Here is a 27,815-nt window from a genome sequence, read left to right on the forward strand (position 1 = left end):
TCCTTTAAAAATGTATATAACATTGTAGAAATTTCAAAGCAGTTAGCATGTCTCAGAAAATATTCAGACACAGCCTGGAAATCTAGCTCCACCATAAAGGGGAACTTTCATAAGTTACCTAACTTCTGTAAGCCTCAGTTCCCTCATATTTAAGATAAGGATAATAATACTACCCTAACTTACGAAAGATTCTTTTAAGTGTTACATATGCCTGGCACATGAAATGCCCCCAAATAACATTTGATAAATAAATGACATCAAATATTAGCTATTTAGAAAATCTGTTAAACATTTTTTTTTTTTTTTTTTTTACAAACAGCAATGTCTCAGTTGAACACTGGGCGAGGCATTCCTTAATTTGGTAGGCATTGGGGAGTGCTGCAGATCAGCAGGGGATGTGAAACAATTAGTTACATTTTGGGAAGCTTATATTATAATGGCAGTGGCGACTAATGAGAACTAAAACTGAAAAACAAAAACTTGAAAAGCAGTTACTGGAACCAAATTTTCTATAAAGTAATGGATCATGGTAATAAAAAAATCATTTTTTCACCCCTAGAATTACATTTCACTTCATTTTTTTATGACTAGTCAAGTGAAGGAATAGGAGTGGAGAAGGAACAAAGAAATCCGTAACTGGTTGTGATCAATTAGTTGTAAGCACCATTGCATTCGGACCAGCCATATTTCACTTCATTTTAACCACAAATAATGAATTCTAATATCTATTTTTCCATAATGCATTGCTTGTTCTCTGGATTATAGAACTCTCAGCAGTAATTTATCAATGTCCTTTCTTGATTCTTTAGCACTCACTTATGACAATTAATACAAAACCTTCAAATCTCCTTGCCTTTCTACACTACAGGTAACACTGGCTATTTTCCAAGTGGCAAATGAGACATGTAAAGTGCTTAGCAGAAGGCCTGGCACATGTTACAAGCTAAAAGTTAAATAATGATTTTCATTGTTATTAAGATTACAGGGGCACAAGGCCGGGCGTGGTGGCTTAGGCCTGTAATCCCAACACTTTAGGAGGCCGAGGCAGGTGGATCACAACGTCAGGAGATTGAGACCATTCTGGCTAACATGGTGAAACTCTGTCTCTACTAAAAATACAAAAAATTAGCCAGGCGTGGTGGCGGGTGCCTGTAGTCCCAGCTACTTGGGAGGCTGAGGCAGAAGAACGGCGTGAACCCGGCACATGGAGCTTGCAGTGAGCCGAGATCTCGCCGCGCCACTGCACTTCATCCAGCCTGGGCAACAGAGCGGGACTCCGTCTCAAAACAAACAAACAAACAAAAACAAAAAACAAAAAAAAGATTACAGGGGCACAAAATGGGTACTCAATAAATATTTTAATGAGTAAATAAACATAAGTAAAACAAGTTACCCTTATTTACAGCAAAACACAGAGATATAATTTATCATTTAAGAGAAGCAACCAGAGTTGTACATGTGCTCCAGAAATTGCTAACATTCAGCTTTCAATTCTTTAGGACAGATCCAGAAAATGTGACCTGCCTACAGAGGGAAAAGAGAGAAACAGCACCTGCCTGGGAGCAATGAGTCCTACTTAGAGTCCTGAGAGCCAAAGACAATGCAGACAGCTCTGGGCAAGTCACCTTGTCTAGATCTCAGCTCCCTTTCCCGTAAAATGAAAATCCTTCCATTTCTCTGATTCCATGCAGAAAAGAGAAGATATAAAAGGGTTACCTAATGCAGTATTTCACAAGCTTCAATCTTGATCATCTTTTCATTTTTGCCATATCCACATAACACCTTTATTGTTTTTCTTTAAATTGACTTGCATAATGATGGCTCACTGCAGCCTTGACCTTCTGGGCTCAAGCAATCCTCCTACCTCAGCCTCCAGCATAGCTGGGACTAAAGGCGCATGCCCCCATACCCAGTTAGTTTTAAAATTTTTGGTAGAGATAGGGTCTCGCTATGTTGACCAGGCTGATCTCAAAGTCCTGGGCTCAAGTGATCCTCCTGCCTCTGCCTCCCAAAGTGCTGGGATTACAGGTGTGAGCTACTGCACCTGGCCTTAATTTACTTAAAAATTTAACCTCACTTTAAGTAATAAAACCGTTAAAAGTATTTTATGGTTTTAGTTAATTTTTCTAATGTGTCTAAAGATAAATTACCAAACTTTAAATATTCACTCAAAGATTACCTAAATTCATCTAACATACCCAAACTTTGGCAAATGGTAACCTAATTTTTATAACTGAAAATAAAAAAAAAATTTTACTTTCCCATACTATAGCAACATAAGAAAATCAAAAAATTTAAAGGACAGAGAATTGAGCAGAAAAGAAATAGAATTTCATATTCCCACAATAATGTAAGGGTTAATTCAAACTATTTAATATTCAGTTATTTTATATGTAAGAATATTTTTTAAATAATGTGAGGCAACAAAAATTGAAAACAGAACTGATTCCTTCTTAACCTAGGTAATCTTCATCTGAATTAGGATTTTATTTCCTTTAACTTTAAAAGACTTTCATTTCACCCTTGAGTATGTAAATTCAGATTAAAATAAGAAAAGCAATTAGTTTCTTCTTTCTTAAGACCATAAAAAGAAAACAGAGATCAAAATTAAGTGCCACGTTTATTAGAAATGGAAGTGCCCTTATAAACTTATGCTCTCTTTGCCTTGATCAATGCATGAGAAAATAAATGTACCTACTTCTTAACTTGGAATTCAGAGAGCAGTAGGTATTTGTGTGACAAGTTTTACTAGTCAATAAAGTTTCCCTGATCTAAATGACTCCAACTGTACTTTACAACCAAATCCATCAATAATCAGTGAATAAGCACATGCTTGTACCTGGGCTGACCCTTTCAATGTGCTGGCCAGAATACGTAATTGAGGACTACTGCTCTCTTTAGCAAATCTTTTGTGTGTGTGTGTGTGTGTGTGTGTGTGTACACATTTAGTTTTATTGTAACAAAGCAACTTGTACACTTTGAATGTTTAAAACTGAGCATCATTTTTCCTTTCCAGTGAAACAAAAAGAAAATTTAAAAATAAACAGGAACAAAATTACAATAAAGAATGTCAATTCCAAATAAGATCCTACAGGTTCTGCTGATTCTCCCATTGAGTGGCAGGGCTCAAGTCATCATTAGGAGAGAATTTATTTTTAAAAATGTCATCTTAAACTGCAAGGATGTCTGTCAAATATCACAATTAAACATGCCAAAGGAGAAGCCATGTTGTCAAAATGCCCACTTAACCCACCCAAACATCTCAAATCCACCCTTTGCTGACCTTCTATAACCCCATTTTTTAAAGTTTTTTTTCTTTTTTTAAACAAGAGAAAGTAGACACATATACGTTGGTAAATGCTAACTGTCCACATTCATATCGAGACACAGTGTACTCTCTGAGCCCAACATACAGAGAAGGAGGAAAAAAGCTAGAATTCTATTTTTTTTTTTTTTTTTTTTTGAGACAAAGTCTGGCTCTGTCGCCCAGGCTGGAGTGCAGTGGCGCGATCTCAGCTCGCTGCAACCTCCACCTCCCAGGTTCACACCATTCTCCTGCTTGAGCCTCTCGAGTAGCTGGGACTACAGGGGCCCACCACCACGCCTGGCTAATTTTTTGTATTTTTAGTAGAAACAGGGTTTCACCGTGTTCGCCAGGATGGTCTTGATCTCCTGACCTTGTGATCCGCCTGCCTCGGCCTCCCAAAGTGCGGGGATTAAAGGTGTAAGCCACCGCGCCCGGCCAAAAAGCTAGAATTCTACGCACTACTACACAGGGGCCCAGCACCCTCCAGCAGAGCAAAGGGAGCAGGGTTTTCTTTCTTCCCACAGAGCTCGGTGGTGTTGATTCCATACAGTTTTTGTTCAGACAGGAAGGGATAAAAATGAACTTCGAACAGAAAGAGGTAGAGACTCTTTTCCCATTGTATTCTGCTCAAGGTATTTCCCCCCAAATAAGTTGAGAACCATGGAGTACAGAAAAGAGACCTCAAGAACTGGGCAACTGAGCACAAGAGGAAAAAAAAAAAAGAAAAGACTGCAACTTGCTCCCAGGGACTGGAGAAAATTTAAAAAAAGGAAGGTTGGAATCCATCAGTGTTCTATTAGTCATCTTCTCCTTCATCTTCCTCTCCTTCCTCCCCTTCATCATCATCTTCATCACCTTCATCCTCATCCCCTTCCTCATCAATATCTTCTAATCCTTCCTCCTCTTCATCATCATCATCTTCTCCTTCTCCTTCTTCATCATCCATATCAGAAACCAAGTAGTACTGTAATGAGTTTGGCCAAATACCATCTTTGATGACCTCTCCTAACGCATCAGCACCTGCATCAGAATGGTCAGTAAACCAGGTAAAGAAGCTCTCTGGTTCCTCATGCTGCCTCTTCCTGCTGGCTTTATTCTGCATTTGACTTGAACATTTTGTCAAATCCTTTCCAGATTTCCATTTGATTTCGGTGGACTTTGAAGATGGACCACCACTCTCATTCAGATGAAATTCTTTGGAGAGAACTTTATTTTCAAAGTAAGGATTTTCATCAAAATAAAAATCTGTTCTGTAACCTGATTTAATATCTTCAAATTCTGTTACTTCAACTCTGGTCAAATAATGCAGTGCCTCTTCGTCTTCCTCCCCAAGCAGTGCAGACACTTGTGGATGGTTGACAAATGTTACCCAAAAATTTAGGATTTTGGTGATCAACTCTGACCTCTTTTGAAAAAATGGTTGGCGGAGTTTGTTATATTTCTGTTCTACTTTCAAAATCTCCTCACTGGCTTGTTCATTAAGTCTGTCTATTTCATTTTGTACTTCATCAATGTGTTCAATTGCTCTTGCTGTTCTATTTCTCCCTTCTTTGGCAAGCCTGCAGAGGCCAATGTCTCCTCCGGTCCCAAAGCACGTGGTGGTCTTGGTTTCTTCTTTTGAGGCAGGAGTGGAGACTGGCGTTTAGGAGCCATGCTGTTAGGCAAGTCCAAGAACCAGACCACGAGTCTCCTCGCCCGTCTGGAAGCAGGCTGAACACTGAGTCTTTAGGAAATCTTAGCAATCAAAAACACATTGGCATAAATCAAATTAAAAATGATCCTTTGAACAATACTGAACACAAGGACAACTTTTTGATGTGTTAATAATAATGTCTAATGTGACTGATGATCATCAGCTAAATCTCACTAGGTTATTTTAAAGCAGAAGTAACAAACCCTGGCATAAATCTAAATTTGCCAACCTTTGATAGGTATCAACTAGCTGACTAAAGAACAAGTAGGACAAATAATGTGTATCTATAAATATTCACGTTACTTTATCCTTATGACATGATCCTTACAATTTTTCATAGCAAAGTTCCTCAGGGCCATCTCTACAGGCCTTCTTTCTTTCCCATCAAATCTCACAGGCATCGGCATTTTTGCTGTATTAAGTATAGCAAACCAGAGAAAAAACAAATATCTATTAAAGTATAATAAGGTAGAGGGGATACATTTTAAAAGGTCATGAAAGATTACAAATGAGAACTGAACACTCCTAAAACGCCAGCTTTTTGAAAACATAATTTATATCTGATTCATCATTCCTGCTCTCATAGCTCCTGTCTTACAAATAGTATGCACTCAAAAACTATTTGTTGAACTAATAAATAGACCAAATAATAAAATTTAATACCTTCACAGCAATGAATTATCAGTAAATAGAAAAGGTCAGAAGAAAATTTGAAAATTAATTCCTCAATTACCTTGTTAAAACGTCTATACTATGAAAGCTTTTCAAAGTCAGAAACCTGCTCTATCACTGGCCATATTTCTCCTGATATGTAACCACAGAACCAAGAAATTCATTCTAATTAAATGAACAGCTTTAATAAAGTCAGGCTTTATTTAACTGGCTAAAGCCAAACACCTTACCTGCAGATAATGTGCTTTTAGACTAATTTATTTACAAAAAACTGATTTCATAAAACATGATATAAACTAGTGATTGGGAAACAGGAAATGACCATTAATTAACAGGTTCAAATTAAGCATATAGGTATAATCATAGCTATTATTCAATGCTTAAAAATACTCTTTGATGACAGTACTGGTTAAGCTTATTCACAAAGTATTTTGAACAGTTCACCTCATGGAGATCTTTCTCAATTTTTCATGGTGTACTGTGCCATGTGCAGTATATGCTAGATGATGAAAGTATCAATCTCCTAAAAGCCTTTCCTGACATTCAAGGGAAACAACAGTTGCAGCAGCAGCAGCAACAGCATGGGTTAGGCCCTTGTGCTAAGAACTTTACAAATGTTATTTCATTCAATCCTTACTACAACCCTGTAGGGTATTATTATCCTTATTACATGGGTGAGGAAACAGACAAGAGAGGATAAGTGACCAAGTAGCTGGGTTGGTATTCACCCCAGGCAGTCTGACTTCAGGGTTCATACTCCAAAGTCTCTCTCTATATATTATGGATCCTTAAAATGATCAATATGGTCAGAAACCCATTTGAACTAGAAATAGGCTAAATAGTTATCCCCATTTGTAAGTATTATGACCAAGCAACTAAATGCCTCTCCCCATTCACAACTCCTACATAATTAATACCTTGAAACATCATAGTTGCTCATGCTATTTGAAAAACTTCTGAAGGCACTCTTCCTATATTTAGTCACTATAACTAAAAACTTCATACTTATGGGTTATTCTGCTAGTTCTACAAGTTCCAATGCCTTAAATCTCGATTCAGGGGAAATAATATTATAGCCACTCTCATTCCAAACAGCCAAATCTTTGTTTTTGTTTACTGCTCAGATGATCTGCACAAACCCTTTACAACATATAAAAAGGCGGAGTAACAATCCAAGTCGAATGCACATAGAGATACATTCTGATTGGTCATCTAATCAGAGCTCTAAAAGATGTTCATTTTCTTCGCAAAAAAAAAAAAACTTTAAACAAACATATAAAGGATCCCATTCTAGGAAAAAGGAAAAGCATAAGAGGAGGCAATGAGAGCAATTTAGAGTACTAGATGCAACCAAAGACCTAAAAGGTAAACCTGAGATATGCCCTAAATATGTGTACTACTGTAACCTCATTGATGTTGTTAGGATCTCTTGTGTCACTTCAACATACAATGTTGTTCGCCATCCCTCAAAGGACTAACACACATAAATATTCTAAGAAGAGACTACAATCATCAAGTATAAGCTAGTCTTTATAAAAAGTAATGTTCACGGGCTGGGTAGGGTGGCTCACACCTGTAATCCCAGCACTTTGGGAGGCCGAGGTGGGTGAATCACGAGATCAGGAGTTTGAGACCAGCCTGGTCAACATGGTGAAACCCCGTCTCTACTAAAAATACAAAAATTAGCCGGGTGTGGTGGCACGCACCTATAATCCCAGCTACTCGGGAGGCTGAGGCAGGAGAATTGCTTGAACTCAGGAGGCGGAGGTTGCAGTGAGCCAAGATCGTGCCACTGCACTCCAGCCTAGGCGACTGAGCAAGACTTCATCTCAAAAAGAAAAAAAAAAGTAATGTTCACTCAAAACCAAGTTCATAAAGCACCTTCACATATAACATTTCATTGACCATTCACTATCCCCATTCATCTACCAGTTTGAGGGCAATCGTTATCCTCATTTTACAGATGAGTAGTGAAGGGGCTTACCTAAATTCAAACACTTTGTGACTGGTGGAGCCTCCAACTCAAATCACATGACATCAAATCCCAAGCACTTTCCACACCACATTGCGCCTCCTCATTCCACATCAAAAAGTCACAAAACTATCCTGTCTGCCTAATCTGCACTGGTCTATTACCAATACTGTAAGAACAACTGTCTGTTATTAATGACACCACGTGTTATGAATACAAAAGAGAAACAAAACAAACTCAGTATTTTCTCTGACAGGCCTGGCACTCTGTTCAGCACCCAACCTATACCTTGACTAACATAGTTCTCACAAGCCCCTCAGGTAGGTGCCGATATTCCAACTGTATACCTCAGAAAACACATTCAGAGAGGCTTAGAAACTTGACTAAGGTCACAGAATAAACAAATGACACAGCGATGATGTTAGCCACACGTCTGCTATACCACACTGCCTAACACAGTATCACAGCGATGCCTTTTTCTGGTCATCAACAAGAAAAATCAAGTACTTTTTAGGTTAAAATATCTTAACGTGTCAAATAACCATTTCTCCACTTGTTGCTGTCATAATTTCACTTCCAAGCACAGCACCTTTTCTTCTTCCTGATTTTCTCTGGTTTACTCAATATCTGCTGGCCTCACTGTGCCCTGGAACAGGGGATACTGTTGGAACAGAAAAGTGATGTATTATTAACTAATAGTACTTTACCCAGCCACAGGAATCATGCAAATATTATTTCTGCTCTGGGTCTAAGTTAATTCTGTCAAGTAGTATGTGTCAGTTACCAGAAATGTGAGCCTGCCCAAACAATTATGAAATGAAAACAATGAACAATCTATCATTTTAATCACAGCTCTCTAAGGGCTTTCCAATCCAGACAAGACACAAGAACAACAAAATGCATAAAAGTAATCTCATTACCATCCCAGAGTCTGGCATCCCACCACATTACAACATTGGGGATACATAGCATTAGCCTCAGAATACTGTGCTCCCCCCGCTCAGGTGCTGACTGCTAATGAGAGACAAAGATAGATAAGAAAAAAATATATAAACATGACACTAGTTTTAAACTTGGGAAAATTATCGAAGGACTTCCCAGAACAAAATGTAATTAGCTTTAACAAGTTAAGGTATATTAGGACTCCCAAAGGGGGCTTCCTTATCTGAAGCAAACAGGAGGAACTTTCTGTTAACACAGCTGTATACTCATAATGGAAGGTAAATAGCTAAAAAGGCTTTAAACAAAAACTCTATATCCAAGGAACAAACAGGAAAAGCTAGGTGTATCTTAGCCAAACTGGAGGAGCAGTGGAATAGCCTGCTGATAGGATTAAGAACAGGAACAGGAGTAGATAAAGAGGGAACAGGAAGAACTGAGCTAGAGGGAGTATGAGGGGAAGGAGGAGGAGCAAGGGGCAAAGAAGGCTGGAACCCAGGAAGTACTGATGGAGATGGGCACCACAAGCCTAGAAAAGTAAGGAAATAAATACCCAGAATCGAAAGGTCTGCCAGAGCCTCCCTTGTGGAAAGGACTTTCCTCTTTTACAAGCTAAAATTAAGATAAAGGAAATGACCTGGCCAAGACTAGAGAAAATAGAGTTCATTTAAGATATAGGGGAGCGTCCTGCCCAAGGATAAAAGGAGTAATAACTGGTAGCGAATGGAGGGAACTTCTTAGTGCTTTTCAAAATGTAACTTCAAATAGATAAATTATATGGCAGGGAAATTATCTCAATAAATTTGTTATTTTTAAAAAAGTTTGAGCTAGGCATGGTGGCTCACGCTTGTTATCTCAGCACTTTATGGGGTGAGACAGGAGAATTACTACTAGCCTGGGCAACACAGGGAGACTCCACCTTTACAAAAAAAAAAATTTAAAAATTAGCCGGGCATGATGGCACCTGCCTGTAGTCCCAGCTACTTGGGAGGCTGAGGTGGGAGGTTAGCTTGAGCCTGGAAGGTCAAGGCTGCAGTAAGCAGTGATAGCCTACTGCACTCCAGCCTGGGCAACAGAGTGAGACCCTGTCTCAAATAAATACATAAATAAAGGCGTGTCAAGCTGGGCAACCTGTGACTACTCACAATTCCATTAACATGATTAGTTCAGTTGTCTCCAAAAGAGTACCCCCAAATTCCCTCACTCAGTAGGTAAAGTTTACTTATGTCTGGGAACTTCTCTGTTGGAATACATCAGGAGTTTTATGAATACATAAAAAACAGTAGCGGGGAAACTGGTAGCTAGGTCTTTAAAGAAGAAGTCTTCCCTCACTTTTGCTCTTGAAATGTATTTGATAAAATTTTACATAGTGGTGTGGGGGAAGGAAGCTTTCGTCTGAAAGATCAGATTTCTTCAGCAGATGATCTAGGGCCAAAATCTACCTAGTCAAAGAGAAAACGATCTGGGGTACAAAAGTCACGTCAGTTCTGGACAGACCCCAGAAGGTTTATCATAAAATGATCACAGAAGATCTTTCTCTTTGCTACCCCCAAATTGGACTGTACGCCCCGTGTCACTTCAGACGGTTACTCGCGAAGACGGATGCTTTGCCATGATCCCAGAAGTTTCTGGCGAGCTGCTGACATAAATTAGAAAGCCACTCGGGGACCGACCTGGGTGAAGCTAAGCGTCACGTCCAGGGCTGGGCTCCCCCTTCATCCCTCCCAATATAGGAAAAGGGACAGAAGAGGGCAGCAGCCAAGCAGGAACGCCCAGTCAGTCGTCTTCACCCCCCTCCCCTGAGCCAGGTTTCGGGGAGCCGCCCCCTAGCCCTCACGTAGGTCCATTCCCACCCGCCCCTGCCCTGGGCCCGCGACCCCAGGGAGGAGGGGACAACGGCGGCGAGCGCCCCCACCGGCAGCAGGCGCACCTCCCCGGGGGCAGCTGTCGCCGCGGCCCGCGGGGCCCGGGCCTCCCCGGGAGCAATAGGCTATCGATTCAGCTGCCTGTCGCTAGGAGCCCCGGGAGAGCGAGGCCTACACCGCCCGGCCGGAGCCCCGGCCTCGATTTCGCCACTTTCCCCAAACCAGAGGGAGAGCCCGGGGGCAACCAGGCCGGTCTGGGCGACAGGGAGGAGAAGCAGAGACCACTTGCAACAGCGGCCGCAGGAAACAGGGTGCGGGGCGCCGGGCTCCCGCCAACAAGTCTCCCGGGGACCCCCCCTACCCCCTGCCTCACAAGTTGCGCATTCAAGTTCAGGCTGGTGCCCTTTAGCCTCCACAGCCCTCGCCACTCTCCAAACCGTATTAAAAACAAGACGCAGAAGAGGCCACAACCGAACGAAAGGCGATGGTGCTGGGCCCCTAAGAGCGCCAAGGGGGGCGGCCCACCGCGGCCCTACCGTCGCCAGTCACCTCCCCTCTGCAGACCCCGCCAGCCCCCGGGTCGCAGCCCCCGGCCCCTCGGCGTCCGGGTCTGTCACCGCCCGCTTTCCAGCCCCAAGACCCCTTTTCCTTGACGCCGGCGACGGGAGCTGCAGCTCCCCCTTGCCTCCGGCGCTCCTCGGCCTCCTCCCCCTCCACATCGCCAAAATGCCCCCAGCACCTTTTAAAGTACGCGGAGGAAGAGTTTGCCGTCAAACTTTGTCGAGCGGTAACCTCGCCCCCCTCCCCGACCCACACTTTCGGGGCAGGCATCAGAAGAGATCACTTTGCACTTGGGATAAAGCGAATTAAGGAGCTGTCAACCATTTTAGGTCTTTTTTATAGAAGACATCCTCTCCTTCCCCTCCCCCTGCAATGGTTTTAATTTGACACCAAACCTTCCTACCGCAGAAGGGGGTTGAGAAAGGGAGGGGGTGGGGACAGAGGGCAGGAGGAGGGTGACGGGGGAGAGCGAGAGGGGGAGGCTGGGAGGGTGCGGGGAGGGGAAGGGGGTTGATTTACCTGAGACCAGCCACTGGCCTCCATTGTTGGAGAATTCAATGGCATTGACACAGCCGAAGTGGCCGAGGAGGTCCTTCTTGTAGAGGTTTCTGCAGCCCCGCAGGCGTCTCCTCTGAAAGTCCTGAGTGAGCAGGGGGTCCCCATGCAAGCCCCGCTGGGACAAGAAGCCCACCACTGACCTCATGCTGCCCCCCAGGCCAGTTCTCCTCTTCATGCTGGAACCGCCGCCGCCGCCGCTCGCGCCGCCGCCCCTCCCTCGGCCTCACGCGCGGCCGCCGCTCCCCCCACCCGGCCCTCCCCCCGCGCTGCGATCCGGATGGTTCTTTAACCAGCCATGGCAGGCAGAGCGAGGTGTGCAGACACTCGGCGGCGTTCGCGGCTTCCTGACGGTCCCCTCCCTCTCCTTCCCCCCGAGGCTCCTCCCTCTGCTTCTCCGCCTCCTCCAGCAGCTGATCTTCAGCTGCTGCCGCGCTTCCGCGATGCGCGGCCCTTCCGCCGGCCGCGGGGCCCCGAGAACGCGGCGTCGGCGCCCCTCCCCCTTGCGGGGGGCTGGCCGGAAGAACGCGGGCTGCCGGCCGGGAGACCACGGGCCCCTGCTGCTTTCGCCGTTGAGCCGCTTCCCACGCGGGGATCCGGGTGGCGCCGGGCAGAGATACCGCTGCACCCCAGCGCCTCGCACTCCGCGGAGTTGAATGCGCGTAACAATCCGGCTGGCCGCTGGGCTTCGGCTCGCCCTCCTCCCGCGGGAATCCGCGGGCCGGCGGCTGTCCGGAGGCCAGCGCCGGTGCGAGTTCGGGGGAAATCCGGCTGGAGTGGGGGAAGGTGCGAATGGGGGCTCCGGTCCTCCTTCCTCTGCTGGCCTCTGCCTTGGGCAGTCCGGCCCTGCCCGAGGCGGGGGAACCGGGAGTTCGGGCTGCACGCTTGGAGGAAGGTTGCCAGGGGGTTTTGTTCGCGCACCCGGCCCTTCCCCTCTCCCGGTAAATGTTTAACACCACCGCTCCTCCCCAAGTCCAGTTCTCTAACTCTCTCTTCCTCCGGTCCTTCAGTAGAAAAAGGCTAAATTGTTCCGTCTGGCAGATTAAATAGAGTGGTACATGGGGGGAAAGAGAAAGGGAGAAAGGGATAAAGAAGTGGGAAGAAAATTGCCAAAACCGAGTTGTTGAAGTCCCGAGAAGCACGAGGTACTTCTCTCCGTTCCAGATAAATTTGCAGGACACAAGAAGCGTGATTTGAAACTAACGATATATGTTATTTAATTGGGTGCGGTGAGCTCCTCTTAAAGGTCTCGAGTCGGGAGCGCTGAGGTTGGACAGCTGTTAACCAGCAGCTGCGCTCCAGGCCAGAAGTGGCTGCACTTCAGTAGGATGGGAGTCACCGCGTTGACCCTAGTGGGTGTTAAGTGCTTTGGAATTCTACCAGATACAGTTAAAAGTCCCCTTTTCGATGTATTATAGTACTTTTCCTGGAAGCTATCCTCTGTCATTAAGTGGTAATAAGCTACTGAAATAGGCACTTGTCAGTTTTGCCCTTTCAAGTTAGCAGGAATTACATCCTCTGGACCAGAGGTGGCACAGGAGCAGTTGAGTAGAATCATCATTGAACGATGGGCTGTACATCTCTGATCTGGGGAAGATGATAATAATTTTTTTTTAAAAAAAAGGATCGGCTGAACATGGAAGAGGTTTACCCGTCAAGCAAAATTAACTTCTACTTTTTGTTCAGTGACAATAAGATTAATCGTACTAATAACAAATATGCAAGTGTTTCATATAAAAGTACATATTCTAGCAAGCATTACTAAACAGAAACCAAATTCCATCAGAATTTGTGGAAAAGGGCAAAAAATATTTTTAAAGAAAAATCAAATTCCTAAAATGTGAATTTTAACGGAATATTGTTCCCCTAAATAGGAAACTATGTAGGATGCCTTCTAATAATCCTTTATGTTTATTCATTATAATAACCACCTGAAAATTAGTAGCAGTATACCAGCTTTGTTAAAGATGTATAGCACCAAACATCCTTTTGTCATAGAAATGTCAAAATGTGTAATTAATCATTTATTTTTGTGACGATGTGAGTCTGCCCCACTCTGCTATAAGTTCTCCGGGAGCAGGGACTACGTCTGCTCAAGGGTGTATGCCTGGAGCCAGCACTTGCTGGCACTAGTGGCCACTTTAATACTTGCTGAATTCATGAATGAACTTAGGGAGTGGGAAAGAGTTTGGAGGGAAAGGTCGTGCTTTCGGGTTTGGATATGTTGAGTTTGACTTGTTTCATTCCAGTGGGATCCACTCGTTCCAAGGCCAGTTTCCCTGCTCACTGTTCCTTTGCTTGGCATCCTCAGTCCACACATTCAAAACCCTCTCTGACTTCTTCCAGTTAATAGGCCATCATTTATACCTACACTAGTTGCCTGGGGTGGGGGAGATTTGTTTGAAGTGGCCTTTACTGTGGCAGTATATAATACGTACCCTCCTCTGCCTTCTTAAGAACATACCCCCTTCTCTACAGTTTTTACTGAATTCCTGGAAAAATTGTCCCATTTACCTCAGCATAAAAATAGACCAGTGTCTGGTCACATGCCAGCCCAAATCTAGGACTTTGCTGGAAACTTCCTTAACTGTTGGGTGACCAACCGTGACAGAAAGGTAGGACCACCTAGTCTGTTTATATCCTACTGCTAGTCTGGCCAGCTTTTTATAAGCCTGAGTGAAATATCTTCCTGTTTCTATAATTAGAGTTGTCGGATAAAATGGAGGATACCCAATTTGGTGTGAATTTCAGATAAACAATGAATGTTTAAGTATACCCCATGAAATATTTGAGATATACTAATTATTGTTTATTTGAAACTCGAATTGGGCATCCTGAATTTTTTATTTGCTCAATCTGGCCACCTACTTATAACCAACTTCAAAAGATGAAACTCCATGATATCAATTTGCTTTTATTAAGAATTTAACATAGTCCCTTATGTCATTTATTGCAAACTAATAATATTGTACATAACTACATACCACAAACTTTTTTCCACCACACCTGTAACAAAACTGCAATACCACAAACATTTAATCATCTTTGATGACCACATGAGCTTTGTCTTTTTCATATAGGCATTTATTGTGAAAAGGCCAGCGTACTTAGCTTTAAAATAGCAAATGAAATTACTTCTGAGTAAATTGAACCACTGCAGAGAATGTGTGAAGGAAGAGGGAGAAGAGTGAAAAACTCATAATTTTCTTACCTAAACCCAGAAACTTATGTGTATTAATGTTCATGTTCAGGAAGCCTTGAAACACTGATTTGGAAATTCATTCTGGAAAAACAAAGATATGGAAATTGCTTAACCCAAGAACTCTTAATTGCTTCACCATGGGTTGAATACTGGTCAAATGTAGAATTCCCAGAAATGTATTTACTCTTTGACTTCTATTTTGTTTGACTCCAATATTGCTGAAGAAAGAGTAAGGAATCTTTAAAAACTGATTGAATGCTAAGGAAATGCTCAAACATTAGAAACTGTGTTTTTAATATTTATTTAGAAACAGGGTGTGGCTCTGTCACCCAGGCTGGAGTGCAGTGGTATGATCTTTGCTCAGTGCAGCCTTGACCTCCCAGGCTCCAGTGATTCTCCTACCTCAGCCTCCTGAGTAGCTGGAACTACAGGCTCACACCGCCACACTCAGCTAATTTCTGTATTTTTTGTAGCTGGGGTTTCTCCATGTTGCCCAGGCTGCTCTCAAACTCCTGGGCTCAAATGATCCTCCAGCCTTCACTTACCAAAGTACGGGGATTATAGGCATGAGCCACCTAGCCTGGCTGTTTTTTTGTTTGTTTTGTTTTTTTTTAACTGAGAAAATACTAAGCCCTTCTGAAACTTTTATTAAATCTTAGCATATTAAGTACTACATATGGACACTAATATGCTCAGAAATTTTTTATTCAAAATATTTTCAACTTTAAAATAACTATTCATAATACGAGATGTTAATTCATGCAGAGATCAATGCCTCAAATATACATATAATTTAACTGTAACATTTATTTTTAACTTTTTAAAGACACAGTCTTTCTGTTGCCTAGACTGGAGTACGGTGGTGCAATCATAGCTCACAGCAGCATGGAACTCCTGGACTCAAGTGATCTTCCCACCTCAGCCTCCTGAGTAGTTGGGACTACACGTTTATGCCACCATGCCCGGCTAATTTTTTAAAAAATGTTTTACCATTTTGTCGCCCAGGCTGATCTTGAACTCCTGGCTTCAAGCTATCCTCCTTGTCCTCCCAAAGTGCTGTGACTACAGGCATGAGCCACCTCGGCCTGCCAACATTTAAATTTTAAAAGGTAAATTATTTATTGATCATCTCAAATAGACAACGGTCACTTTTAATGTTGGGGAGAAAAGAAACTGATGTACTTAAATTCGTATTCTTCCAACAAGATCCATAGGACATATATCTTTTTATTTTTTAATAACTTTATTGAGATACAATTGACATATCATAAAATTCATGCTTTTAAAGTGTACAATTCAGTGGTTGTTAATGTATGCACAAAGTGGTATAACCATGACCATCTAATTCCAGAACATTTCACCGCTCCAAAAAGAAACCCCATATACATTAGCAGTCGCTCACCATTCCTCCCTCCCCTCAGCTGCTGACAACCTCTAATCTAATTGCTATCTTGATGGATTTGCCTATTCTGCTTTTTTTTTTTTTTTTTCAGACAGAGTCTGGCTCTGTAGCCCAGGCTGGAGTGCAGTGGCATGCTCTCAGCTCAGTGCAACCTCCACCTCCCAGGTTCAAGCAATTCTCCTGCCTCAGCCTCCCCAGTAGCTGGGATTACAGGCGTGCACTGACACCCAGCTAATTTTTTTATATTTTTGGTAGAAATGGGGTTTCACCACATTGGTTAGGGTGGTCTCAAACTCCTGACCTCAAGTGATCTACTTGCCTCAGCCTCCCAAAGTGCTGGGATTACAGGCATGGGCCACCACGCCTGGCATATTCTGCATATTTCATAGGAGTGAAATCATACAATATATGTGGTCTTCGTATCTGGCTTCTTTCACTTAGCATAATATTTTCTTTTTTTTTCTTTTTTTGAGACGGAGTCTCGCTCTGTAGCCTGGGCTGGAGTGCAGTGGCGGGATCTCAGCCCACTGCAAGCTCCGCCTCCCGGGTTTACGCCATTCTCCTGCCTCAGCCTCCTGAGTAGCTGGGACTACAGGTGCCCGCCACCTCGCCCAGCTAGTTTTTTTTTTTTTTTTTTGTATTTTTTAGTAGAGACGGGGTTTCACCATGTTAGCCAGGATGGTCTCGATCTCCTGACCTCGTGATCCACCCATCTTGGCCTCCCAAAGTGCTGGGATTACAGGTTTGAGCCACTGCGCCCAGCCTGCATAATATTTTCAAGGTACTTCATTATTTTTTTACACCAAATAGTATTCCACTATATGGATATACCACATTTTGTTTATCTGTTCATTAGTTGATGGGCTTTTGGGCTGCTTCCAATTTTGGCTATTATGAATAATAATACAACTATTAACGTGTGTACAACTTTTTTGTGGGCATATGTTTTTATTTCTCTTGGGTATTTTATGTAGTAGGACAATTTTGGGGTTATATGGTAACTTTATGTTTAACTTTGTGAGGAAGTGCCAAACTATTTTGCATATCAGCTGACCATTTTACATTCCACAGGTTGTATGAGGGTTCTAATTTTTTTTATTTTTTTTTTTGAGACAGAGTCTCACCCTGTTGCCTAGGCTAGAGTGCAGTGGTGCAATCTTGGCTCACTGCAACCTCCACCTCCTGGGTTCAAGCAATCCTCCTGCCTCAGCCTCCTGAGTGGCTGGGATTACAGGCGCACGCCACCGCGTCCGGCTAATTTTTGTATTTTTAGTAGAGACGGGGTTTCACCATGTCGGTCAGGCTGGTCTTGAACTCCTGACCTTGTGATCCCCCTGCTTCAGCCTCTCAAAGTGTTGGGAGTATAGGCGTGAGCTACCATGCCTGGCCTAGGGTTCCAGTGTTTTTACATTGTTGCCAATTATTGTTATTGTCCAACTTTTTAAATTATAACCATACTAGTAGGTGAAGTAGTTTCTTATTATTGTTTTGATTTGCAATTCCCTGATGTCTATTGTTGTTGAGCATCTTTTCTCATGCTTATTGGCCATTTGTTTTTGTTTGTTTGTTTGAGTCAGAGTCTCACTGTGTCACCCAGGCTGGAGTGCAGTGGTGCAATCTCGGCTCGCTGCAACCTCCATCTCCTGGGTTCAAGAGATTCTTGTGCTTCAGCCTCCCAAGTAGTTGGAATTACAGGTGTGTTCCACCACACTCGGCTATTTTTTATATTTTTAGTAGAGATGGGGTTTCACTATATTGCCCAGGCTGGTTTTGAACTCTTAAGCTCAAGTGATCCACTTGCCTTGGCTTCCCAGAGTGCTGGATTACAGGTGTGAGCCACCAAGCCCAGCCTTATTGCCATTTGTGTATCTTTTTTGGAGAAATGTCTCTTTAGACCTTTTGCCCACATTAAAAATTGAATTGTCTTTTTATTGCTGAGTTGTAAGAGTTTTTTACATATTCTAGATGTAAGTCCTTTATCAGATAATTGATTTGCAAATACTTTTTTCCCATTCTTTGGGTTGTCTTTTCACTTTGTTGATTGTATTCATTGAAGCACAAAAGTTTTTAATTTTGATAAGCTCCAGTTATCTGTTGTTTTATTTTGTCACTTGTGCTTGTGGTATCATATGCCTAATCCATGGTCAATTTTTTAAAGAAGAAACCACTGCCTAATCCAAGGTTACAAATACTTACTTCTATATTTCTTCTACGAGTTTTATACTTTTTAGCTCTTACAGTTATGTCTATGATCCAGTTAATTTTGTATATGGTGTGAGGTAGAGGTCCAACTTCATTATTTTGCATGTGGACACCCAGCCATCCCAGCACCACTTGTTTAGAAGATGATTCTTTACTCCATTGAACTGCTAAATGTATAGAAATACAACAAATTTTTGTATATCGATCTTGTACCCTTAAACTTGCTTAACTCATTTATTAATTTTAATTTTTTTATGAATTCCTTAAATTTCCTATGTACTAGATCATGTCATCTGTTAATAGAAACAGTTTTACTTCATTTTCGATCTGGATGTCTTCTACTTCTTTTTCTTACCTAATTGGCTTGGCTAGAAACTCCAGCACAATGTTGGACAGAAGTATCAAGAGCAAACATCTTGCCTTGTTTCTGATATTAAGGAGAAAAGTTTTAGTCTTCTAGTTACCATTAAATATTATGTTAGCTTTTGATTTTACATAGATACCATTTATTAGGTTGCAGAAATTTTCTTCAATCCCTATAGAATTTTTTTTATCATGCAAAGGTGTTGAATTTTGTCAAGTGTTTTTGTGTATTGAAATGAAATTATCATATGGTTTTATCCTTTATTCTATTAATATAGTATATTATGTGGATTGATTTTCATATATTAATTTTTCATTCCTGAAATAACTCTATTTGATCATGGTGTATAATCCTTTTTGTATGTTGCTGGATTCACTTTGCTAGTATTTTGTTGAGGACTTTGACTATATTTATAAGGAATTTTGGTCTATAGTGTCTGTTTCTTGTGATGTCTTTGTGTGGTTTTGGTATTAGGGTAATACTGGCCTCATAGAATGAGTTGGGAAGTCCATCCTCTATTTTTTGCATGAGTTCGTGAAGGATTAATGTTAATTCTTTTTTAAACATGTGGTAAAATTCACAAAGGAAACTATCTGCCCTGGGCTTTTGTTTGTGGGAAAGTTTTTGACTGTTGATTCAATCTCTTGTTATACTTCTGTTCAGATTTTTTATTTCTTTTTATTCTGTTTTGGTAGTTCATGTGTTTCTAGGAATTTGTCCGTTTTATCCAGATTATCTAATTTGTTATCATGTTCACAGTGTTCCCTTATAATTCCTTTTATTTCTGTAAGGTTAGTGGTGGTGTCACCTCTTTTATTCTTAATTTTAGTAATTTGAGTCTTCTGTCTTTTCTTGGTCAGTCTAGCTAAAGGTTTGTCAATTTTGTAGATATTTTGAAAGAACTTACTTTTGGTTTTATTGATTCTATTGTTTTTCTCTATTTCATTTGTTTCTGCTCTGGCCTTCACTATTTCCTTCCTCCTGCTTGCTTTGGTTTTAGTCTTCTTTCTCTAATTACTTAAATTGGAATATTATGTTTATCCTAGAGTGGTATAACCATGGAAAATATCCTTCAAACATGAAGGAGAAATACTTTCCCAGGCAAACAAAAGCTGAGGGATTTCATCAACACCAGACCTATCGTACAAGAAATGCTAAAGGGGGCTGGGTGCGGTGGCTCATCCTGTAATCCCAGCACTTTGGGAGGCCAAGGTGGGCAGATTGCCTGAGGTCAGGAGTTGGAGACCAGCCTGGCCAACATGGTGAAACCCCATTTCTACTAAAATTGCAAAAATTAGCTGGGCATGATGGCAGGCACCTGTAATCCCAGGTATTCAGGAGGCTGAGGTAGGAGAATTGATTGAACCCAGGAGATGGAGGTTGCAGTGAGCTGAGATCATGCCACTGCATTCCAGCCTGGGCGATAGAGCAAGATTCAGTCTCAAACAAACAAACAAACAAAAATAAAAACCAAAGAAATTCTAAAGGAGTTACTTAACACAGAGAGAAAAGGATGATAATTAGCAACAAGTAATCACCTGAAGGTAGAAAACTCACCAGTAATGGTAAGTACACAGAAAAATACAGAGTATTTTAACACTGTAACTGTGTTGTATAAACTACCCTTATCCTAAGTACAAAGATTAAACAATGAACCAATAAAAATAATAACTACAATAACTTTTTGAGACATTCATAGTATAATAAGATATAAATAGAAACAACAAAAAGCTAAAAAACAGGGGGATGAAGTTAAGGCATAGAATTTTCAGTAGTTTTCTTTTTGCTTGTTTGCTTATGCAAACAGTGTTAAGTTGTTATCACGTTAAAATAATGGGTTATAAGATAGTATTTGCAAGTCTCATGGTAACCTCAAACCAAAAAATATGCAGTGCATACACACAAAAAATAAAAACAACTAGAAAGCAAATACCAAAATGGCAGGAGTATTTCCTTACTCATCAATGACAACTTTGAATGTAAATGGAGTAAACTTTCCAATCAAAAGACACAGAGTGGCTGAATGGATGAAAAAACAAGACCCATTGTTCTGTTGCCTACAAGAAACACACTTCACCTATAAAGATACACTAAGGGGATGGAAAAAGATATTCCATGCCAATAGAAACCAGAAAAGAGCAGGAGTAGCCAAACTTATCTCAGGCAAAATAGATTTCAAGACAAAAACTATAAGAAGAGACAAAGAAGGTCACTATATAATGACAAAGGGATTGATTCAGCTTGAGGATATAACAAATTTAAATATAGATGAACCCAACACTGGAGTGCGCAGATATATACATAAATATTATTAGAGCTAAAGAGAGAGATAAGCCCCAATACAATAATAACTGGAGACTTCAACACCCCACTTTTGGCTTTGGACACATCTTCCAGACAGAACATCAACAGAGAAATATTGGACTTAATCTGTACTATAAACCAAATCTAATAGATATTTACAGAACATTTCATCCCACATATTCAGAATACATATTCTTTTCCTTAGCACATGTATTATTCTTAAAGATAGACCATATGTTAGATCACAAAACAAGTCTTAAAACATTCAGAAAAACTGAAATAAGATCAAACATCTTCCCTGACCACATTGGAATAAAACCAGAAATTAGTAACAAGAAGAATTTTGGAAACTACACAAATACATAGAAATTAAACAACATGCTCCCAAATTACTGTGGGTCAATGAGGAAATTAAGAAGGAAATTTAAAAAGTTCTTGAAACTGGGTTGGGCATGGTGGTTCAGGCCTGTAATCCCAGCATTTTGAGAGGCCAAAGCAAGCAGATCACTTGAGGTAAGAAGTTCGAGATCAGCCTGGCCAACATAGTGAAAACCAATCTCTACTAAAAATACAAAAATTAGCCAGGCATGGTGGCAGGCACCTGTAATCCCAGCTACTCGGGAGGCTGAGGCAGGAGAATTGCTTGAACCTGGGAGGCGGAGGTTGCAGTGAGCCAAGATCAAGCCACTACACTCTAGCCTGGGTATTGGAGTGAGACCCTGTCTCAAAAAAATAAAAAATAAAAAATTCTTGAAACAAACGATAATGGAAACACAACATACCAAAACCTATGGGATACAGTAAAAACAGTACTAAGAGGGAAGTTAGTAGCTATAAGTTCCTACATCAAAGAAGAGGATAAACTTAAACAATCTAACGATGCATCTTAAAGAACTAGAAAGGCAAGAGCAAACCAAACCCAAAATTAGTAGAAGAAAAATAATAAAAATCAGAGCAGAAATAAATGAAATTGAATGGAAGAAAACATTTCAAAAGATAATGAAACAAAAAGAATTGGTTTTTTGAAAAGTTGAACAAAATTGACAAACCTTTACCCACACCAAGAAAAAAAGAGACAAGATATAAATTCAAAAATGAAAAAGGAGACATTACAAATGATGCTGCAGAAATTCAAAGGATCATTAATGGCTACTATGAGCAACTATATGCCAATAAATTGGAAAATCTAGAAGAAATGGACAGATTCCTATACACACACAACCTACCAAGTCTGAACCATGATGAAATCCAAAACCTAAACAGACCAATAACAAGTAATGGGATTAAAGTCATAATAAAAAGTATCCCAATAAAGAAAAGCCCAGGACCCAATGGCTTCACTGCTGAATTCTACCAAACATTTCAAGAAGAACTATTACCAATCCCACTTAAACTATTCCAAAAAATAGAGGAGGAGGGAATACTTCCAAATTCATTCTACAGGGCCAGTATTGCCCTGATACCAACACCAGACAAAGACACATTAAAAAAGGAAAACTATAGAGCAGTATCACTGATGAATATTGATGCAAAAATTCTCAACAAAATACTAGCAAACTGAATTCAACAATACATTAGGAAGATCATTCATCATGACCAAGTGGGATTTATCCCTGGGATGCAAGGATGGGTTCACTTGAACCCAGGAGGCAGAGGTTGCAGTGAGCCAAGATCACGCACGCCACTGCACTCCAGCCTGGACAACAGAGTGAGACTCGGTCTCAAAAACAAACAAAAAATACAAATTAGCTGGACGTGGTGGCGCATGACTGTAATCCCAGCTACCTAAGAGGGTGAAGCAGGAGAACTGCTTGAACCCAGGAGGTATAAGTTGCAGTGAGCCAAGATCACGCCACTGCACTCCAGCTGTGTTATAGAGTGAGACTCTATCAAAATAAAATAAGATAAGATAAAATAAAATAAGATAAAATACTAAAAGAGTTAATACAAAAATTACATTGTTTATAACACAAAGAATAAATGGTTAAGGGGATGGATACCCCATTCTCCATTATGTGATTATTTCACATTGCATGCCTGTATCAAAAACATCTCATGTACCTTGTAAATATATATATACCTACTGTGTACCCACAAAAATTAAAAATGTAAAAAATAGGTGTTCATGGCCATTAATTTCTTCATAAGCACTGTTTTAACTGCATCCAAATAGTTTTTATATATTATGTGTTTGTTTTCACTCATCTCAAAGTATTTGCTAATCTTCCTTGTGATTTTTTTTTCCTTTGCCCTTTGGTTATTTAAGAGTGTATTGATTTTCTTGTTTGTAAACTTCTCACATTTCCTCTGTTGATGATTTCTAATTAGTTTTTAAAGCAGGCATTTTTCACAAGTCTTAAAGTACATTTCCAAGCTGTGAAGTAGTTGGATTCAGTTATTAAGGTCAGAAAGTTATTAATTACTAGAATTGTCTAATCACATTCCAACTTACTTTGCAAACATTTGGTTTCAGTTTGTCATGCATGTTTCTTCATGATGAATGAAGAAATCTACTTATCTTTTTGGAGTGAAAGTGGACAGAAATTCTCGATCAGGATTACACATTTGATGCTTATTCAATATTTACTTATACTATTCTATGCCAACCATCTGGATTTGTTATATTTGGAGTTTTCTTGTCAAAATCATCATGAGCCAGCTTTTAAAAATTGTATTTGTTTTATTTTAGAGATGGGATCTCACTATGTTGCCCAGGTTAGAGAGTACACTTGCTATTCATAGGCATGATGGTCATGCACTACAACCTTGAACTCCTGGGCTCCAAGCAATCCTCCTGCCTCAGCCTCCCAAGAAGCTAGGACTGCAGGAGCATACACTGTGCCCAGCTATTTTTATTTATTTTTAATTTTAGGACTCCACATATAACCCCTGGTGAACAGCACAAGGAACTGTTAAAAAAAGTATTGGTTATTGTACCAGGTATGTAGTCATTTACCAAAGATTTCTTTTCCAGATATGGTCCCATGGATATATAATATTTATTGAGCATCTTCTGTGTGTTAAACACTACTAAAATAATAAAATTGGGCAATGTCCCTCTCTAAAGTAAAATATGACCAAGTAGAAGTAGGAAGACTATGGTACTGAGATAAATTTGTACATAGGTAAATTTATATTTTATGGGTATAGAAAATATAAATATAAATTCTCAATCAAATATAAAGTCTCAATCAAGATTGAGACTTGCATTTCAGTTGTTGATAGAGAGGTGGTTGGTGAGGCCTCAGGCATGGATGAGAATATTCAGGGAAAATCTCAAGTGAAAAAAAAAAAGAGGGCCTAGGACTGAGCTTTCAGGGATGCTTAGGGTTGATGCTTGGGTATAGGAAGATAACTTACCAAGGAGTCAGAAGGAGTGACCAGAAGTATAAGAAAAAACTGGGAGAGCCTTGTGTCCCAGAAGCTGGGACAAATGAGCATTTCAAGAAAGAGGGAATGGTTGAGTGTATCAATTGTTGCTGACAAGTTAAATAAGATGACTGAAAAATATTGAATTTGTTATACAAAAATCTCACCAGTGAGATACCAGTGATATCAACCAAAGCTCCTTCAGGAGTGTGATAGGGCAGGACCCCCAGGGAGAGTTGGCTGAACAGTGAGTAGAAGGATAGGAAATTGAAGGGGGTGTAGGATCCAAGAAGGGTTTTGTTTAATAGAAGAAAATGAGACTATTTTAAAACCATTGAGAAGGACCTCATTCAGAGGGAAAAGTTGAAAATACATAGATGAAACCAAATCATATACACTTGGCCCTCCATATCCATGGGTTCCACATTTGTGTATTTAATCAACCGTGGATCAAAAATACTTGAAAGAAAAAAAAAAGGATGCTTTTATCTGTACTGAACATGTACAAAGTATTTTTTCTTGTCATTATTCCCTAAAAAACACAGTATTACAACTATTTACATAGCATTTGTATTATATTAGCTATTATAAATAATCTAAAAATGATTTAAAGTATGTAGGGAGATGTGTGTACATAATATACAAATACCATGCCATGCTATATAAGGGACTTATTTGAGGGGGTCTTGGAATTGGTCCCCCACAGATACTGAAGGATGACTGTCATCTACAGGGAGGAGTTCTGAGAAGACAAAGAAGATGGGATCTGAAGCACAGGAAAATAATTTGGCCCCAGTTAGGAGGAAGGGCAGCTCCCCCATTAAAACAGGAGGGAAGGAGGACAGAATGACTCAGGTAAAGGCATTAAGAACATGGGAGCCGGGCGTGGTGGCTCAGGCCTGTAATCCCAGCACTTTGGGAGGCCAAGGCAGGTGGATCACTTGAGGTCAGGAGTTCAAAACCAGCCTGGGCAACATGGGGAAACCCTGCCTCTACTAAAAACACAAAAAATTAGCTGGGTGTGGTGGCAGGTGCCTGTAGTCCCAGCTACTGAAGAGGCTGAGGCAGGAAAATCACTTGAACCTGGGAGGCAGAGATTGCAGTGAGCCGAGATGGCACCATTGCCCTCCAGCCTCGGTGACAGTGAGACTCCATCTCAAAACAAAAAATGAAACAAAAAACAGGAGGGAAGGAGGACAGGATGGGGCAGGTAATGGTAAGGTATTAAGAGCATGAGGCCTGCCATGTGATGGTTTCTATTTTGTCTGTGAAGAAGGAAGGCAAGGTACTCTATTAAGGGTGTGGGGTGAGAAGGGGGAACCACAGTTGGTGAGAGAAGGAAGGTTTGAATAAACAGTGAAAACTGGAGGAGTGAGGTGACCCAGCTTGGGTGATTTAAGGGCTCATTTGGAGTTTCCCTGGAACCAATCTGCCCTGTTCTATGTATGATTTAGAACAGTGCGCAAAACCAGGGTCATATAGAAAGCAGATAATTAGGTTCATTAGAGTTTGGGAGTTTCCAGGTGGATTAAATGGAAAAACAATTGAGGAACAATAGAATTTAGGGTCTTGGCAAAATAGTGAAATTATAGACCACAGAATCTAAGCTAGATCAGGGGAGAAAATAAGAAAGGAATAGAAAGAACTGATGAAGGTCAATGAATGAGGGTCCCAATGAGGTCAAAGGAAGTTTTAGGAGTAGTTAACAAATGTAGGGAAGGAAGAAATGTATTTCCCTCACCCATCCTAGGTTCGTGGCTGAGGCTCCTATAACAAAAGACAGATTAGCAAGAGAAAAACACACATAAGGAAATGAAGACAGTTAAACTGGTGTATTGTTTTGTTTTGTTTTGTTGTTGTTTTTTTTTTTTGAGATGGAGTCTCGCTTTGTCGCCCAGGCTGGAGTGCAGTGGCACCATCTTGGCTCACTGCAAGCTCCGCCTCCTAGGTTCACACCATTCTCCAGCCTCAGCCTCCCGAGTAGCTGGGACTACAGGCACACACCACCACGCCCAGCTAATTTTCTGTATTTTTAGTAGAGACAGGGTTTCACCGTGTTAGCCAGGATGGTCTCGATCTCCTGACCTCGTGATCCGCCCGCCCCGGCCTCCCAAAGTGCTGGGATTATAGGTGTGAGCCACCATGCCCGGCTAAACTGGTGTATTTTTATGCTAAATTTGATGAACAATAGTCACAGAGAAATATAATTGGAAAAAGGAAGTATTATTTAATGGTAATAAACTAGAACAGGACTTAGAAAGGCCTGTTTGTTCAGATTCTTCTCTCAGACCCTGTATCTTTGGAGATAAAAATGCTCCTTTCCTCCAGGTTAGGGTACCTTTCAATGAAGATCTTATGACCTGCCTTGAGGGATGGTCAGAAAATCCTTTCTAGGTTTTTATTTTTATTTTTATTTTTGAGACGGAGTCTAGCTCTGTCACCCAGGCTAGAGTGCAGTGGCGTGATCTCAGCTCACTGCAAGCTCCACCTCCCGGGTTCATGCCATTCTCCTGCCACAGCCTCCCGAGTAGCTGGGACTACAGGCACCTACCAGCACGCCCCGCTAATTTTTTTGTATTTTTAGTAGAGACGGGGCTTCACCGTGTTAGCCAGGATGGTCTTGATCTCCTTACCTCATGATCCACCCGCCTTGGCCTTCCAAAGTGCTGGGATTACAGGCGTAAGCCACTGTGCCTGGCCCCTTTCTAGGTTTTAAGGCCTACTTGCCTCATGGGGAGAAGTGGTAGTAGGGGAGTGAGAGTGACTTTCCTGCTTCTGCCATTTTCTCAAACTCCTTCAGCTTAAAATATTCAATATGCCATGGTGCCATATTTTGGGGTAGTGCGTCCTGAACCCCATCACAGACAAGTTGGAGGGAGAGGAGTTTGTGGTCAAAGAAAATGCTTGAATTAGAGATTCTGGAAGTGGCATGGTTACAGATGATGACAAGGTCCAAGGATGATGAAAAGGCGTGGGCTGCTCAGGTGGAGTTAATAAGAAGGATGTTGAGGAGATCAAGGGAATGAGCCTCAAGGGCCTTGGTGGATGGATCATCCTTTTGATTGTTGAAGTCACCCAGGATAATGGCAGGGCTTGTGGTGGAGTGGAATCATAGGCCGCCGTCTTTGCCTGACTGAGCAGGGAGTTACAGGAAGGGCAGTAGATGAAAGCAATGAGATGAGGAAGAGAGAGGGGCAGGTGAGTGGCACAGACCTCAGAGAAGTTGGCTTTTCCTTTTAGAGTACAGAGAGAACAGTAGTCTGGAAATAGGAATGGGAAGCAAATGAATAACAACCCCACTACTGTTAAAGGAAAAACTTTTTTTAAGGTAAAATTATGACTCCCATTAAGATATAAAATGAAATGTGTTAAAAGTTTTAGTTAACTCATTATTAATGAGAGAACCAG

General features: G+C 41.1%; 2 protein-coding genes, 2 long non-coding RNA genes and 1 pseudogene across 21 annotated transcripts in view; 2 read left to right on the plus strand and 3 right to left on the minus strand.

The window, feature by feature from the left end:
- DCAF5 (DDB1 and CUL4 associated factor 5) overlaps nt 1–11,883 on the minus strand; it is a 101,283-nt gene extending 89,400 nt beyond the window's left edge. For 3 of the 17 annotated variants that reach the window (XM_015143949.3, XM_015143947.3, XM_077938474.1), the window contains exon 1: nt 11,708–11,883. Coding sequence is in view for 4 of the 17 variants with exons in the window: in XM_015143946.3 (XP_014999432.1) it covers nt 11,529–11,742 (214 nt within the window). In the remaining 13 variants the exon portion in view is untranslated. 17 annotated transcript variants of the gene reach the window in all.
- LOC144330347 (uncharacterized) lies at nt 292–3,494 on the plus strand. The gene is made up of 2 exons (XR_013396414.1): nt 292–1,048; nt 2,029–3,494. It is a non-coding gene; the product is annotated as an uncharacterized LOC144330347 (long non-coding RNA).
- On the minus strand, nt 292–5,086 carry LOC144330324 (protein SET pseudogene; annotated as a pseudogene). Its single transcript, XR_013396381.1, has 2 exons — nt 3,785–5,086; nt 292–1,044 (listed from the first exon to the last, which is right to left on the minus strand). The product of XR_013396381.1 is annotated as a protein SET pseudogene (transcript).
- LOC144330326 (uncharacterized) lies at nt 11,126–20,399 on the plus strand. The gene is made up of 2 exons (XM_077941291.1): nt 11,126–12,981; nt 20,150–20,399. The coding sequence occupies exon 1, from the start codon at nt 11,711–11,713 to the stop codon at nt 12,218–12,220; it is 510 nt and encodes a 169-aa protein (XP_077797417.1). The 5' UTR covers nt 11,126–11,710; the 3' UTR covers nt 12,221–12,981; nt 20,150–20,399.
- On the minus strand, nt 12,130–20,649 carry LOC144330332 (uncharacterized). The gene is made up of 2 exons (XR_013396398.1): nt 20,140–20,649; nt 12,130–16,235 (listed from the first exon to the last, which is right to left on the minus strand). It is a non-coding gene; the product is annotated as an uncharacterized LOC144330332 (long non-coding RNA).
- Nucleotides 20,650–27,815: the final 7,166 nt, after the last annotated feature.

The sequence above is a fragment of the Macaca mulatta genome, chromosome 7, assembly GCF_049350105.2.
Source record: "Macaca mulatta isolate MMU2019108-1 chromosome 7, T2T-MMU8v2.0, whole genome shotgun sequence".
Taxonomy (NCBI): Eukaryota; Metazoa; Chordata; class Mammalia; order Primates; family Cercopithecidae; genus Macaca; species Macaca mulatta.

Excerpts from the sequence above, each read along its gene's own strand:
- LOC144330326 (XM_077941291.1), top strand. The coding sequence starts at position 11,711 with ATGCTGCCCCCCAGGCCAGTTCTCCTCTTCATGCTGGAACCGCCGCCG.